Source organism: Nothobranchius furzeri, chromosome 12 (assembly GCF_043380555.1).
Source record: "Nothobranchius furzeri strain GRZ-AD chromosome 12, NfurGRZ-RIMD1, whole genome shotgun sequence".
Lineage (NCBI taxonomy): Eukaryota > Metazoa > Chordata > Actinopteri > Cyprinodontiformes > Nothobranchiidae > Nothobranchius > Nothobranchius furzeri.
The window spans coordinates 34,934,465-34,950,628 of record NC_091752.1 but is presented as its reverse complement, the minus strand read 5'-3'; the positions used below and the strand labels follow the sequence as shown (position 1 = coordinate 34,950,628).

At 42.7% G+C, this 16,164-nt stretch overlaps 1 protein-coding gene across 2 annotated transcripts in view; it reads right to left on the bottom strand.

Annotated features, from left to right (window-relative positions):
• dlg5a (discs, large homolog 5a (Drosophila)) overlaps positions 1–8,238 on the bottom strand; it is a 59,250-nt gene extending 51,012 nt beyond the window's left edge. For both annotated transcript variants that reach the window (XM_015944930.3, XM_015944931.3), the window contains exon 1: positions 7,721–8,238. In XM_015944930.3, the coding sequence (XP_015800416.3) occupies positions 7,721–8,021 (301 nt within the window). In that variant the 5' untranslated portion in view covers positions 8,022–8,238. The remainder of the gene's footprint in view (positions 1–7,720) is intronic.
• Positions 8,239–16,164: the final 7,926 nt, after the last annotated feature.

Below are 16,164 nucleotides of genomic sequence, written 5' to 3'. Positions count from 1 at the left end.
GCAGTCTCTGCGCTCCTCTGGCAGCCGTCTCCTAGTTATCCCTAAAGTTAAGACTCACACACACGGCGAGGCGTCCTTCAAGTACTACGGCACTCGCCTTTGGAACGGGCTGCCGGAGGACCTCAGGGCCGAAGGGAACGTCCAGGCTTTTAAGAATAGGCTCAAGGCCCACCTTTTTAGCTTAGCTTTTAACTGATTACTATTTATCTAGTCTGTTGTCATATTTGTTTATATATATATATATATATATATATATATATATATATATATATATATATATATATATATATATATATATATATATATATATATATACACACACATATTTGTCTCTTTTAATTAATTTAATCATTTTATTTACATCTTAGTGTTTTTACATGATTATGTTTTCTTTTACTATCTTTATAATCACTTTTTATCAGTTACTTTTTATCCATATTAGCTTTTGTTATTTTACAGTTATATATTTTAATCCTCCAGTGTTTCCTCTGCGGAGCCCTCTGCCTTGGGGCCGGTGGCGGCGGCCGGGGCGCTCCTCGGGTAGTGGTGGGGGTTTCTGCCCTCCCCCACTGGGCGTCATGGGCTGGTGTCTTGGCTGCTGCCGTGGATCTGTTGCTGTCAGGGCAGATGGCTCCGCTGATGATGTCTCGTTCATTACCTGACCCTTCACTTCCTCTGTCTGTCTGTCTGTCTGTCTGTCTGTCTGTCTGTCTGTCTGTCTGTCTGTCTGTCTGTCTGTCTGTCTGTCTGTCTGTCTGTCTGTCTGTCTGTCTGTCTGTCTGTCTGTCTGTCTGTCTGTCTGTCTGTCTGTCTGTCTGTCTGTCTGTCTGTCTGTCTGTCTGTCTGTCTGTCTGTCTGTCTGTCTGTCTGTCTGTCTGTCTGTCTGTCTGTCTGTCTGTCTGTCTGTCTGTCTGTCTGTCTGTCTGTCTGTCTGTCTGTCTGTCTGTCTGTCTGTCTGTCTGTCTGTCTGTCTGTCTGTCTGTCTGTCTGTCTGTCTGTCTGTCTGTCTGTCTGTCTGTCTGTCTGTCTGTCTGTCTGTCTGTCTGTCTGTCTGTCTGTCTGTCTGTCTGTCTGTCTGTCTGTCTGTCTGTCTGTCTGTCTGTCTGTCTGTCTGTCTGTCTGTCTGTCCACTTAGGAAGTTGGGTGCGGGAGGGGAACCGTAATTGTCAATTGTTTTACACTTGGGGAGAGGGGCTGGGATGGGAATATGGGATCTGTGGGGCCATTTTAATCTGTGAAGCACTTTGAGTTGCATTTTTTTTGTATGAAAAGTGCTAAATAAAGTTGATTTGATTTGATGATGTTCTCCATTGGAAATGTCTGCTCACCTGCATGCTTCGGAGAAACCCCAGTCTGTCAGAATGACCGACACCTGATTCTATATAAAGTTGAGAATCTTGTTTTTACACATAGTAGCAAAGCCTTTGTTTACCTTCTGCTAACAAGTTTCTGCTCCTCTAAGAATAGGCAAAGACCGACACATGTTCAGCCACGTCTCAGCTTTGTCTTCAGCTCTGAAGTGACAGGCAGAGAGAGGATCTGGGGTGACAGGGGTGTTGGTCTAGGGGTCCCCCACAAAAAAATGTGTTTAGCTGAAGTCATTTCTCACATTCTAGTGCTTTTCAACAGGTTATTTTATTATTTTTAGAGCGAGGTCGAGCTCCAATTGTAGCCACAGCCACGAGGGCGCGCCCATAGCCACAAATGGCTGACTTTTGTGATAAGTCAACACTTAACTGAGAAGCACTGTTTTGGCAGTTTATAAGTACAGTCGTTAAAAACTTTGTTTATATTTGAAACTTTGTTCATACTTGATGTTTAACGAATGTCTTCGATGTACTTTGAACTTGTGCTCCGTCGTATTATGCTAACGTGGCTGTGCGGTGCTCTGCCCGTAGCCCATTGGCTGTGGTCATAGCAGTCAACTGCTTTGCTCATAGCACATTCCAACTCCATTCAAAAAGTGAAACTCGTATATTAGATTCATTCATTATACACAGACTGATATATTTCAAAAGATTTTTTTCTTTCATTTGATGATTATAACTGACAACTAGTGATGCACCGATATGAAATTTATGGGCTGATACCGATATGAATATCACTGTTATGGCCTATACCGATATACGGACATTAATGCCTCTGAAATCAGCAGATTTTGTATAGACTGAAAATTATTAAAGCTGAATTTACGTTATTGTGTACACACCTCACTCATTTACGCTTCTGAGATGTTAACAATCACTGTCACATGACTAAAAATACCACACTCATCACCCCCTTTATCCTCTGAAACAGATAAACAAAGGGAAACAAGATGAAAAAAATATCAGTTGTTAATATCGGTCCAATTTTATTTATCGGACCGATACAGATATCTTAAAAAAAATGACTTAACATCGGCCGATACCGATTTTGACGCAGATATATTGTGCATCCCTACTGACAACTAATGAAAATCCCAAAGTCAGTATCTCAAAATATTACAATATCAATTAGTTTCTTTCCGGAGTATTTCTCTTATCTGATTGCACCATCTAGTGGCTGACAAGCATATCACACAAATAGTCTTGATCCGTTTTTTTAAGATGGCGACTTCACATTTCTTTGTGCTTCTGTAGCCGGCTTAAACACGTTTTGCAAGTATTATTCTTATGTCGTGTTACGTTTTTATACATTTATATTTTAAACATTGTGAAAAGTTCATCAACTCTGCATCAGCTGAGGTACTTCCATAAATGTGAAGAATGTAAGCAGTAGTCTAACGCTATTGGTTAGTTCTGGTAGACACTCAGTTTCCTATTGCACAGAGCTCTGCGGGGCAGGGGCGTGCTTAGCAAAAAAAAAAAAAAAAAGACGTATTGCTTACATTATATCACAGTACATGATAAGACAATCACTTCTACGGATTTCTGAAAAATCACACATAATTTCTGAAAGGGGAAAACTCCGGAAAGCTACTTTAAGACCAATGCAAAAAAATACATTTTTAAAATGTTGGCCAACTGAGAAGTATAAACATGAAAAGCATGAGCATGTACCGCACTCAATATTTAGTTGGGGCTCCTTTGGCCTGGATTACTGCAGCAATGTGGCATGGCATGGCCTTCAGCTCTTCTGAATTGTTAGTCTGGTGTATTACAGCTTCCTCTTCACAAAACCCCACATATTTTCTATGGGGTTATGGTCAGGCAAGTTTGCTGGCCAATCAAGAACAGGGATAGTGAAGAACATGGTCCTTAAACCAGCTTTGGCACTGTGTGCAAGTGCCAAGTCCTGTTGGAAACCATCCTCGACTGTGGAAACTTTACACTGGACCTCAAGCAACATGGATTCTGTGCCTATCCTCTCTTCTTCCAGACTCTGGGGCCTTGATTTCCAAAGGAAATACAAAATTTACTTTCAGAGAACATAACTTTGGACCACTCAGCAGCAGTCCAGTCTTTTTTGTTTTTAGCCCAGGTGAGACGCTACTGACACTGTATCTTGTTCAAGAGTGACTCGACCCAAGGAATGCAACAGCTCAAACCCATGTCTTGCATACATCTGTGCACAGTGGTTCTTGGAAGAACCTATTCCAGCTGCAGTCCACTCTGTGAATCTCCCCCACATTTTTATGGGGTTTTGTTTCATAATCCTTTCCAGGGTACGGTTATCCCTATTGTTGTACACTTTTTTCAACCACATCTTATCCTTCCTTTTGCCTCGATTAATGAGCTTGGACACAGAGCTCTGTGAACAGCCTGCCTCTTTAGTAATGACCTTTTGTGTCTTGCCCTCCTTGTGCAAGGTGTCATTGGTTGTATTTTGGACACCTGTCAAGTCAGCATTCTTCCCCATGATTGTGTAGCCTACAGAACTAGGGTGAGACCATTTAAAGGCTTTTGCAGGTGTTTTGAGTTAATTAGCTGATAAGAGTGTAGCACCAGTGTTCTTCAATATTGAATCTTTTCACAACATTCTAATTTTCTGAGATACTGAATTTGGGTTTTCATTAGTTGTCAGTCATAATCATCAAAATAAAAAGAAATAAACATGTCTGTGTGTAATGAATTCAATATGTATTCAAGTTTCACTTTTGAATGGAATTAATGCAATGAATCGTCATGATATTCTAATTTTTTGACCAGCACTTGTATATTCTGGCATTTTCTCTACTCTGAAGAGTAATTAGAGCGTGGTGAGGAAGTGGAATATGTGTAAAATGGTCCTGTTCCACATTCACTCATTCACTGCCAATCATGACTAAAGTCGTCATTTGCATTTTTTTTTTTTTTACTGTGTGGGCATCGGAACAAGCTCCCGCACCATGAGAATAAACATCTCAGCTCTAAAGCTGATCTTAATCCGCATACGTCACACGTCTCGTGATCAGGAAGCAAAAAATCCGGAAGCAGAAAATCCATGTGTTAGGAGATCGTTTTGGGCCGCTGCTGTAAAAAAGGTGAGGCGCGAACCGGAAAAGCTTCTGCTGATCACAATTTAACAACTGATTGTGAAAGAACGGATAACGCTCAAAATGCGCAAATTCTTTCTGATGTAAGAGGTGAGTCTCCGCTTTGATTTGGTTGTTTTGGCATCTACATCATCCTAACGCGCAACGTTTTGTGACTCTTAAATATGTACCCAGTAAAAACGGTGAGGAACGCTGGCAGCGAAGGGCTTTACTGATCAGGAAACGGCTGGCAGCGAATGAGTTAATGCCTCCTGGTTGTGGTTCTCAAATCAACAATCTGATTTCATCACAAGTGAAAAAGAGAACACTTGCAACAATAGGCAGTGGTGACATCTTTCTACTGGAACTATGGAGATAATGATCCGAGGAAACCATAAGGTCAACCTTTCGTTACTGCTCCTCTAAATATGATGAACTGATGGCTCCCTCTGCACATTGGCAAAGCAGCACTGAGATCCAAAGAGTGGTGAACCGAAAGAAATTGAGATGACAAGGTAAGAGACAGCGTGCGTCACTGAATGACAGAAACTGACGCAGACAGTGAGTGACGAAGAAAGTGAAGCCAGGTCCATCTCTTGGGAGATATTTAAGAGCTGTGTTTGTGACAAAGAGCTCCAGGGTCATAACTCATCCCGTCTGCCCACCATGGTTTATGGAATAGGACAGAAACTCTGTGACAGAGGGTACAGCACCCCCCCTCCAGTAACACAAAAACACTGGCCCATGTCCTAGGCTGCTGTACACAGAGCAAGCTGCTGACTCTGCACTTTGGGCCTGCTCAACTTCTCAACAAAAGCCCCGTTGTCTGCCTCACTCTTCCTCCCTCTTTCTATCACCCTCCGCTGTCTCTCTGGTGAGTCCCTTTATTTAAGGGTGTAGAGAAATAAAAACACTCAGTGGGAGAAAATACATAAAGTGGGTTGTAGTAAAGTAAATGGTGATTCAGAGGACAGGACAACAAACCACAGGATCAAAGATCCGACAACACAAACACAGAGTAAACAGAAAAACGGTGCTTTTGATGATGCACAGTGTGTGAGGTAAAGAGTGGAGGGTTGCAGGTATAGCTTTACTATTCCGTTTTTGAGGTAAATGCGGCTCAAGCAGTGCAGGAACATGAGCACACAGGCCAAGACATAAAAACAGCTTCATTACGGCTGCTTAGATTAACAACCCTTCCACCTGAAAACTTAACACACTAGCTTCTGCTGAAACTTCAGCAGCACTCAACAATCTGAGCAAATCACTACAGTGCAATTTTATCCAAGTGAGATACGTTCTTCCAAAAGGATGAGCCATCATTTGAAGGAGCACAGATTCACGAAATAATGAGGATACATTTGCACAACCTCTACAGAAAACATGCTGCAGGTTGAAAGAAAAACACAAATAATTCACACAGCCTACGCATCAAACATCGAGTATTAATGCGGGCATCTGCTTGTTTTTTTCCTTTGGTGGGACAATGTTGTCTTCGGGTGATTGCATATGCGCGCATCTTCGGAGGCTCAGCTGGCATAGGAAGCACATCAGAGAACAAGAGCAGACAGGCAGCATGAGCAGAGGACAAGCTGAGAGCAGGTTGCTATCAGCAAGACTCATCACACTCAGATTCCCTCTCTTCACACACCCAGTGTTGTTCACAAACACTCAGAGGCTCTGAAGATTTCATCCCCATGAGCCTTTTCCACGCGCTTCTGTACTAGAAGGAAGATGGTGAGAGGCTTTTCGTTGGTTTCTTTCCAACAAGATTGGGTTAGATCTTCATAATCAGGACACCAGAATGCCTCCCAAATTAAAAAATAAAATAAAAATCAGCTATATGAAAACTGTAATGATTTACTTAAAAAATGAATGCCACAAGCACAGTGGCTGATACACATGACTGGATGCATTAAAAAGCATCTCAGAGAGAAAGTGTGCACCAGATTGAGGGGAGCAGGGCCTAATCCTCTGTTGAATAACCACTGACTGACAAGCCAGGCTTAGTACTTGTGCACGGTATTTCCAAACACAAGACATGTCAACTTTGAGGCCCAGTGCTACAGAATAAAAAGGTGTGTGTATGTGTGTGTGGAGAAAAGCTCAAACCCACACTGCCAAGTGTAATTCTGCAGCACCAACACTCAATACAAGGAAGTAATAAAGCTTAAGGAAGCATTAATGATCCTGTCAGCAGAGCAGAGCAGCAAGAAACCAGCTCAGCACTACCTGCAAGGGTCTACTTAGACCAAGACACACAGGAACAGTAAACAAGCCTTTCAAAATAAATCTACAGCTATGCTGGGATCTCAAACATCACCTGAAACTTTGAGTTTATTTCTGAAACGCTGTCTGCCAAAGAGGAGTCATTCTCTGCATCTTCTCCCTACTTCTGGATCCCAGGGCTCATCCTGCATTCAAACCCTCAGGGCATGACGCTGGTTGTAAGAAAGCCACTGACTGGCTTTAGTCATTGAGACAAAACAAAACAGGCAAAACTAGACATGGTTTTTACACTTGGCTGGCCTTTGTCTCTGGGAAACAGCAACCAAAACCACTGAAGTGAAGGCAGTTGCTGGGAGGGAAAAGGGCACAAATCAAATGAGTACAATGAATCGAATTAAAAAATGTGGCATTAATGCACCGCCGCCGACATATCGGGCTAAACGGCTTAAGATAAGATTTCCTCTTCACTTGATATGAAAGATGCTTTAAGCATGCACGGGTAGGCTGCTTGAACACCCATGTACAGGTTGATATGAACCAACATGTCAGTAGTAAGACCGTTGTCATGGAAACAACTCAGGCTACCCATCTACTAACCCTGTGCAGCTGATGGCGGAAGAGGCTTTTACGGTGGATAACGGTAAATGTGAATACATTTAAAGAGTGCACATAAAAGGTTTGCATGAAGGAGTTTTTTGTGCAGCATGATGGGTGTGAGTGATGCAAATTTGTCCTTGGATGAAGTTAAAAGCAGAAAGTGAATTAAATGTGCAGGTCAAGGTAACTATTTCATTCAACTGCTATATTTTAATTTACACAACTCTGTGGATTCATGTATGTCATTGCAACACGTTGGAAAATTTACATGCAGCTGCATAAGACGCTTTGATCCTTGCATTACTTTATTGTATGCACGCGCACACACCCTCCTATTGCACCAGACCACCCAGATTTGACCACACTTGCAGGAGAACAGCTATGTTAGGACTGGACTACTCGTTTATTTGGGATTCTAGTAAAATCTCATTGGGGAATAGTTGACGTGTGAACTCTTACCGGTGGAGTGGTCCACTGGTCCCCCGTTGTTACCGAACAGGGCAGCGTACAGGTCAGGGTACGCCTTCTCCAGGGCCACACACAGGTCGAGGAAATGGTCGCTCTCCTTGTTCATCAGCATCTTCAAAAGGTGGTCGACTTTCTCGGCGCTAGATGAGCAGTTCTGCTCCAGCTCGAACTTGTCGAGTTGGCTTAAGGTACCAGAGACTACCAGCAACTCGATGACTCGGTCGGCATCTGTTATGGACTCCAATAAGTTCTGGTGGTACTGGTCTAGCAACTCTTTGTGCTTTGGCTCCATTGCTCTCCGCTGTAGTTCCGTAGCTTTCCCAGCTAACCCAGACGGCTCAAGTGGATGGAAGATCCCTACCGATCAAAAGTACCGAGCGATGATTGAAGTGAACTTACCGCGGCTTGCAGAAGTTCGCCAGAGCCACCACGGCATTAAGTTGCATGGGAGATCCTCTTTAATAGCATATTGAAAAAGGCACAAGAAGCCATATTTGTTGCCCAAGGCTGTTGACTGCACTAAACAGCGATGCATTTTCCCATCTTACTAACGTGTAGCAGTTCAGCTTGTTTTCTGCTTCCCCTCGGAGTACGCTGTCGCTGAGAACATTTCCTCTCCTCCTTGTATCATTTTATGCGCCCTTTGCCGAGTCAACTGCTGGAAAAACTCCCGTAACTCCGCCGCTGAGCCTCAGTTACACTGTACCCTCCGCCATGTCTGAGCAACTCAGCAGCTGCTGCCCGATGTCAATCAACGACTCGTTCAATGACCAAATATGGTCAAATAGGGCGGAGTCTGGCCGGAAACACGCCTCTTTCTTCAATGGGCGTACACACTGGGCCGTAGTACGTTGAAAATCCCAGGTGGGGAAAAAAAAACATGAGAATGAAGAAAATTTCCAATAAATTTCAAACTTTCGCCACATATGAAGCCGTTATGGTTAATGTACTGATCACGGTTATTACCGGAAATCAGATTAAAACTGTTGTAGTTAACTTCCACGATGTAGATGAAAATACAATTCATTTAATTTACTCATAAAACTAAAACTTACAAAAGCATATTCAACTATTTCTTAGTTATTAACAGAATAAGAAAAATAAACATATGCAAGAAAAAGAATACAAGGCTTTTGCATTTGCTCTCCTAAATACTTATTTATAACAACAAATTAAAATTAATACAACAGTTTTGCAATAATTGCTGGTTACTCAGAAGCACATTCATCTTGTTGTTTTAAGAGGCCGGGATCTTTATTCAGCCAGATGTAATTTTCTATTGTATTTAGTGAATTTGTCTGGTTTTTCCGTCATTCCTCTTTGACCGAAAGGATGCTTCTAAATGCAAATGCAATATTTGCAATGTACTGTATATTTAGATGTTTGATCAATTAAAGAATCACAAAGGAACTGCTCACACTTCTTAGGGAGACAGTTTTCAGTCATGTTTGAAGCCTTGAAAAAGAGCACATCCATTTTGGATGTGAATACAGTTCATTTTAGTGCAGAAATCACGTTTTTTTTAAGGCAGAATTTGCATGCACTACAACAATTGATAGAAATAAACATGTGTAATTGCATGTATCTGTATGTAAACACAACTAACTATATTAATCTTTATATTTACCATGAAAACATTTTATCATCAGAAGGCCAATGACTTGGTTCACTTACGTGTTTTGTTTAAGGAAAATGTCCATGAAATCATAAAGACATACTGCACAATAGCTGCATGCATCATTTTTAGTGAGTACTATATCCCCATGATAGATGAGAAATATGAGGGCGGTAGCTTCATAGTTAACGAACAATTAAATATGATGACAAATGAAATTTGCATTAAGAGAGGATATGTTGATGACGGCGGGTGCACCTTCTGCAGCTGAATAGATTGTTGGCACAGAGACAGGCGTCTGCAGCCATACCTCTCAAACCATGACCTTATTCATGCACTCACTGAATCTCACTGTGACATCTACTCTATCCCCTCCCTTCTGTCTCTCTGCCACGCTGGCTGCACGGCTTGTGCAACCATGTGCCATTCGTTCGGATGAAAAATTAATTACAATTCATTCATATCAAAGGGAAGCAGGTTTCTGCTGCTGACACGGATTGGACAGCAGCGTTTGTTCCCTTTTTTCTGAGGACATACATATGAATTAGGAGGACAGCCTAATGCTTTTTTTTATCTTGAGGGTATGAATGAATTTATTGTTTAGACAAGGATAGCGGTGTTTCTGGCTGTCTGATGATTCACTGGAAATTGTTAAACAAGATTTGTTTATAGGACAGCCTAGAACGGGGCAGATAATAGCCTTATCTTTTATTGAAGAGACTGTCAGCAAGGATATCCATCATTTATCCCGTCCCTTTCTCAGAGAGAAAATTTTATAGTTTTCTTTTCACTGTTTGTCTGAGAGGAGATTCAGCTGAATCTGTCCGAGCCAAGAACGGCACAACAATGATTTTAGGGTTTATAAAATCCACAACGTTACACATAAAGTTCATTATTTTATGTCAGAGCTTAATAAAAGAACTAAGCAAAAACAGCACATTTGTGGTTGTTCTGAGAAATGTTGTTTTCTGAAATGTTGTGTTGGTGACAGTGGCGGTTTTACCATTAGGCATAGGTCGGTGGCCGTCTGGGGCCCCCAACATAAGGGCGCCCCCTCACTCTGACAACCGGCACCCCTCTTTTAATCCCACAATGGACTATTCCTTAAAGACACCAATTCACAAACAGGAAGCGATTGTTAGTCATTCTACTCCAATCCAGTTGGTGGCAGTAATGCACCAAATTGTTATTTGCCAAGTGCCATAAGACCACAAATAAGAAGAAGAAGAAGAAAAAGCAGAAAAAGAAAAAGAGAGGCGGGAGCGTTCGTAACAAACTCGAAGCGGTAGTCAAAACATTAAGCATGAAATTGAGTTATCTTAGTGGCTCCAATAAGAGAAAGAAGCAGTTTGCTTTAAAAAAGATTTTATCTTCACTTCCAAAAGTGATGTTGTTTTTCTATGTAAACATCAAAAAGGAGCAGAAAGGAAAGACAATGGAAAATGTTTCAAGGGAGGAAAACATAGACCAAAATGGAAAATAGAAAAACAAATAACAAAGGCAAAAGCACAGGAGCACTGACAGGAAGAAGAAAGCAGAGCAAACATTGAAGACACTCAAAGGGAGAGAAAGACAGGAAAAGAGGACTAATAAAAAGTGAAAGTAACTCTTGTCAGAAGAGGGGAGAGTTTCGCAAATCCAGTTAAAGGTAAGATTGCCGAATATTTAGTGTAAGGGGCCCCATGTCTGTGTTCGCCTTGGGCCCCCAAATCGCTAAATCCACCACTGGTTGGTGATGAGTTTCCTTTGTGTTCCTCTGCCCCAGCACATGCTAAGATCATGTGAAAGAAGCCCCAGATGATTAGAAATGTTAAATCAGGCAACTCAATTTGCAGGTTTTAAATTAACTGTGAAATAGTGTTGAGCTGGACACCTTCGAACAGATCAGCGGTTTATAATCTTCACATCAAAATTGTGAATTTTGCAGAAACATGTCAAAGCATTGTGGTATTATCTTTAGGATCCAAACAATCTTCTCACATCTGACATAATTTACTCTAATCTCCATCCAAACTCTAAAGGTTAAAACCCTTGCATGTGTTTTCGAAGCCTAAAACTTTCTCTGTAATTTGTTAGCGTGACATGTTCCAAATGTATTCTTCCAGTGTGGCTTTGTGGACTTGTTTAATGTGGCCAAAGCAGCTTAACAGCTGTCATCAGTTCCACAGGCCTCCCTCCCCACCTCATCATTATTGAGTGTAGTGCAGTGAACCCACCCACAGAAACCTAACCAGCCAAGCACAGAGCCACATCTTTACTGTCGGGTGTTTTAAGGTGAAGTCAACAGGAAATAAGTGGCATAGAGTTCCCTGAGTAGCCACTCACTTGGAATTTTGCTGATAAAATGCAAATATTCAAGTGTTACCCACTGATCTGTTGCTTTGATTGAGATGCTTTCATCATCTAGGGTGAAATAGATGTTTTCATGTGTCAAATTAATAAAACTCAATCCAGATTTTTATAGGTTTGATGCATCATTAGCTCTGCTGGTTGGAAATAGACATTTTAGTATTAATATAGAGAATGAAAAGGAGCACACTACCCTCTACTGGTGCTAAATGATCAAAATTAAGTATTTATTGTGGACATTTTTTTATTTAAGTGTTTTTATGAAAACATTTCAATTCAATTAAATTCAAATTCAATTCAAAAATACTTTATTAATCCCAGAGGGAAACTGATTGCTGTAGTAGCTCTGAATAATAATAATAATTACGTTGTCAAAGAGTTGTTGTATATTACAATGGCTGTTGGCAGGAAGGATCTCCAGCAGCGGTCAGTGTTGAGGCGAAACTGAAGAAGCCTCTGACTGAAGACACTGTTCGGTTGTCGGACAGTCTTGTGAAGAGAATGCTCAGGGTTGTCCATCATTTTCTTGATTCTCTGGAGAATCCTTCTTTGCATTATCTCCTCCAGTGGTTCCACAGGCATCCCCAGAACAGAACCAGCCTTTTTTATTAGGCTGTTGAGCCTTTTCAGGTCCCTGCTTCTGATGCTACTTCCCCAACAGACGATGGCTGAAGAGATTACACTCTCAACAACAGACTTGTAGAAGATCTGCAGCATCTTGCTACAGACATTGAAGGACCTAAGTGTCCTCAAGAAGTGCAGTCTGCTGTGTCCCTTCTTGTAAACGGCTTCGCTGTTCTTTCTCCAGTCCAGTCTGTTGTCCAGGTAAACTCCAAGGTATTTGTATTCCTCAACCACCTCCACTTCTTCTCCCATGATGGAACCAGTGTTTGACTCCTCCCTGTTTCTTCTGAAGTCTAAAATCATCTCCTTTGTTTTGTTCACGTTCAAGATAAGAAGATTATTTCCACACCATGCCACAAAGCGCTCCATCAGCTCTCTGTACTCAGCTTCCTGTCCATCTCTTGATACACCCGACAACTGCAGAGTCATCTGAGTATTTCTGTAGATGACAGGTCTCTGATTTGTACTGGAAGTCTGAGGTGTACAGGGTGAAAAGGAATGGTGAGAGTACAGTCCCCTGTGGTGCTCCAATGTTACTGATCGCCTGGTTTGATGTGCAGTTCTTCAGCCTCACAAACTGTGGTCTGTTTGTCAGGTAGTCATTAATCCAGGCGATAGTTGAGGCCCCCACCTGTGTCTTCTGGAGTTTCTGGCAAAGTACATCAGGCTGGATTGTGTTAAATGCACTGGAGAAATCAAAGAACATGACCCTCACAGTGCTGTCTGCTTGGTCCAGATGACAGTGGATTGGTTGAAGCAGCTGGATGATGGCATCTTCAATTCCAACTCCATAGCGATAAGCTAACTGCGGCGGGTCCTGATGTGTCCTAGTTTGCGTATTCAGCAGGAGTCTCTCCAGGACCTTCATGATGTAGGTTGTCAGGAAAACCGGTCTGTAGTCATCATTGACTGATGGGCGAGTTTTCTTTGGAACTGGAGCAAGGCAGGATGTCTTCCACAGGACTGGAACCTTCTCCTGGGCCAGGCTGAGGTTGAAGAGGTGCTGCAGAATCCCACAGAGCTGCTCTGTGGGAGCTGCTGAGCATCTCGTGATTTTTATCTTGAGAGGCACTATAGAAATGATATTTTCTTCTTCTGCACAGGCCTTCAGTACCCTGGGGCTGACACCATCTGGACCTGCAGCTTTGTTCCTGTTCAGTCTCTCCAGCTGCCTCTTCACCTGACTTCTAGAGACAGATAGGTGGGAGGGGGAGGTAAATGGGGCAGCAGCATCTCCTGACTTGGTTGAAGACAGATTTATAGAACCAGAAGAGTCCATGACTGCGTTAGAGGACAAAGGAACTGGCGTGTGACAGGAAAATGTTGGATCAGAGGAGGATGGGATGTCTGATTGGCTGGGGACAGGCGAGGAGGATGCTGGGTTTGTTCCTGATCTGAACCTATTGAAGAACTTGTTCAGTTCATTGGCTGTGTCCAGGCTGCCATCTGTGCAATCCTCCCCCTGCTTGAAGCCTGTGATCTTCTTCATCCCTGACCAGACATTGCTGATATCGTTCCTCTGTAGTTTGTTCTCCAGCTTCTTCCTGTATGCCATCTTGCTGTCTCTGATCTTGATCTTCAGTTGCTTCTGTATACTCCTCAATAATTCCCTGTCTCCCTCCTTGAAGGCTCTTTTTTTCTCATTTAGCAGATTCTTCAGTTCACTGGTGATCCAGGGTTTGTTATTAGCGAAGCATCTCACTGTTCTGGTGGGTGTGATGTTGTCCACACAGAAGTTTATATAGTCAGTGACACATCCAGTCATGGCATTGATGTCCTCTTCATATCCTTGGCAGAGAGTCATCCAATTTGTGGTCTCAAAACAACCCTGCAGGGCTTCTTCAGCATCCCGTGACCATTTTCTCACAGTTCTTCTTGTCACAGGTTGCCTCTGAACAAGTGGTTCGTATTCTGAGCAGAGAAAAACAAGATTGCAATCTGATTGTCCCAGAGGAGGTCTTGTTTTGGACAAGTATGCATTCTTTTACATTTGCATAACACAAATCCAATGTCTTGTTTTCTCTGGTGGAGCAGCTGACAAACTGTTGAAATGTTGGAAGTATAGCAGGGAGCGAGGCATGATTAAAACGGTTGCCAAGACAACACTGGTGAACTCTCTTGGCAAATAATATGGGAGACAACTTACTGCCAAGAGTTCAACATTTGGGCTGCAGAGATGACATTTCACTGAAACATGACTTGGATGGCACCATCTTTTGTTGACAAGCACTGCCACTCCACCTCCTTTTCTTTTCCCGCTCCTCTTCAGATCTCTGTCTGCTCGTACAGTCAGGAATCTTGGCAGAGAGACGCTGGAATCAGGGATATGGTCCTGCAGCCACATCTCAGTGAAACACATAACACTGCACTGCCGAAACTCTGGCTGAGTCCTTGAAAGGGCTCGGAGTTCCTCCATCTTGTTGGTCAGTGATCTCACATTGCCCTTTGGTTTTCAGTCTGGTTCGAGGAACAGCCAGGAGGTTTTCAGATGTGGATCTGAGGATCCGTGAGGTGGTGTGTGGGGATAAAAGCTCAGATAGGTAGCTTGGAGCCTAGTTGTTAAGAGCTCTATAGGTCAGGACTAAAACTTTAAACTGAATTCTATATTCTACCGGGAGCCAGTGGAGGGACTGTAAAACTGGGGTGATGTGAGCTCGTCTGCTGGATTTGGTTAGGAGTCTGGCTGCTGCATTTTGGATGGCTTGAAGGCGTGAGAGGGAGGTTTTGCTGAGACCAGTAAAAAGAGTGTTACAGTAGTCTAAGCATGATGACACAAAGGCATAGATTATTTTTTCCAGATCTGCAGTAGAAACCAGTTTACGGACTTTTGAAATGTTTCTCAGTTGAAAGAAACAAGAGCGGGAGATGGTTTTGACGTGTGAGTCTAAACTTAAAGCTGGATCAAAAATAACTCCCAGGTTTCTAATGTTGGCCTTGGCTGATGGGCAAAAAGAGGCAATTTCTTGTTCGATTTTTGGCTGAAGTTCCGGGGGGGCAGCGATCAGGGTCTCTGTCTTGTTAGCATTGAGGACAAGAAAGTTGCTGGACAGCCAGTTACTGATCTGTGTCAGGCAGAGTACAAGTGTGGCCATGCCTGTCCAACTGGTGTGGCATAAAGGACATATAGAGCTGAATATCATCAGCGTAGATGTGGTAGGAGATGTCTGGGAAAGATTGAATGATGCCAGCTAGGGGAAGAATATAGAATGCGAATAGTAGAGGCCCTAGAACTGAACCTTGTGAGACCCTGCATGTTAGAGTGGCAGTGTCTGAGGAGAAGGTTTCTGACTTCACTGTGAATGTTCCGTTAGTGAGATAGGAAGAGAGCCAGTCTAGAGCAGAACCTGAAATCCCAGCCAGGGCCTTTAACCTGTTTAGTAGAACGTTGTGGTCTACAGTGTCAAAAGCTGCACTGAGGTCAAGCAGGACCATGACAGAGCATTTCCCTGCATCAGCAGCCATCAGGAGGTCATTATGCACCCTTACTAGAGCAGTCTCAGTTGAGTGCTGCTTCAGAAAGCCAGACTGAAAGGGGTCAGAGATCTTTGACTTAGAAAACCAGGATCTGAGTTGGGTTTCAACAACCTTCTCAAGTACTTTGCTGATGAAAGGTAGCTTAGAAATGGGCCTAAAGTTACTGGTAGAGCTGGCGTCAAGGTTGGGTTTCTTTAAGAGAGGGGTCACTACTGCATTTTTAAAAGTAAGATGGAACACAGCCTTGGCTCAGTGAGCTGTTGATTATAGTCAACAGATGGACTGATAGAGGCAAGGGACCCGACTAAAACAGAGGGAGTTAAGATATCTGAAGAGCATGATGAGAGCTTCATCTGACTGATTATTGAGGTTA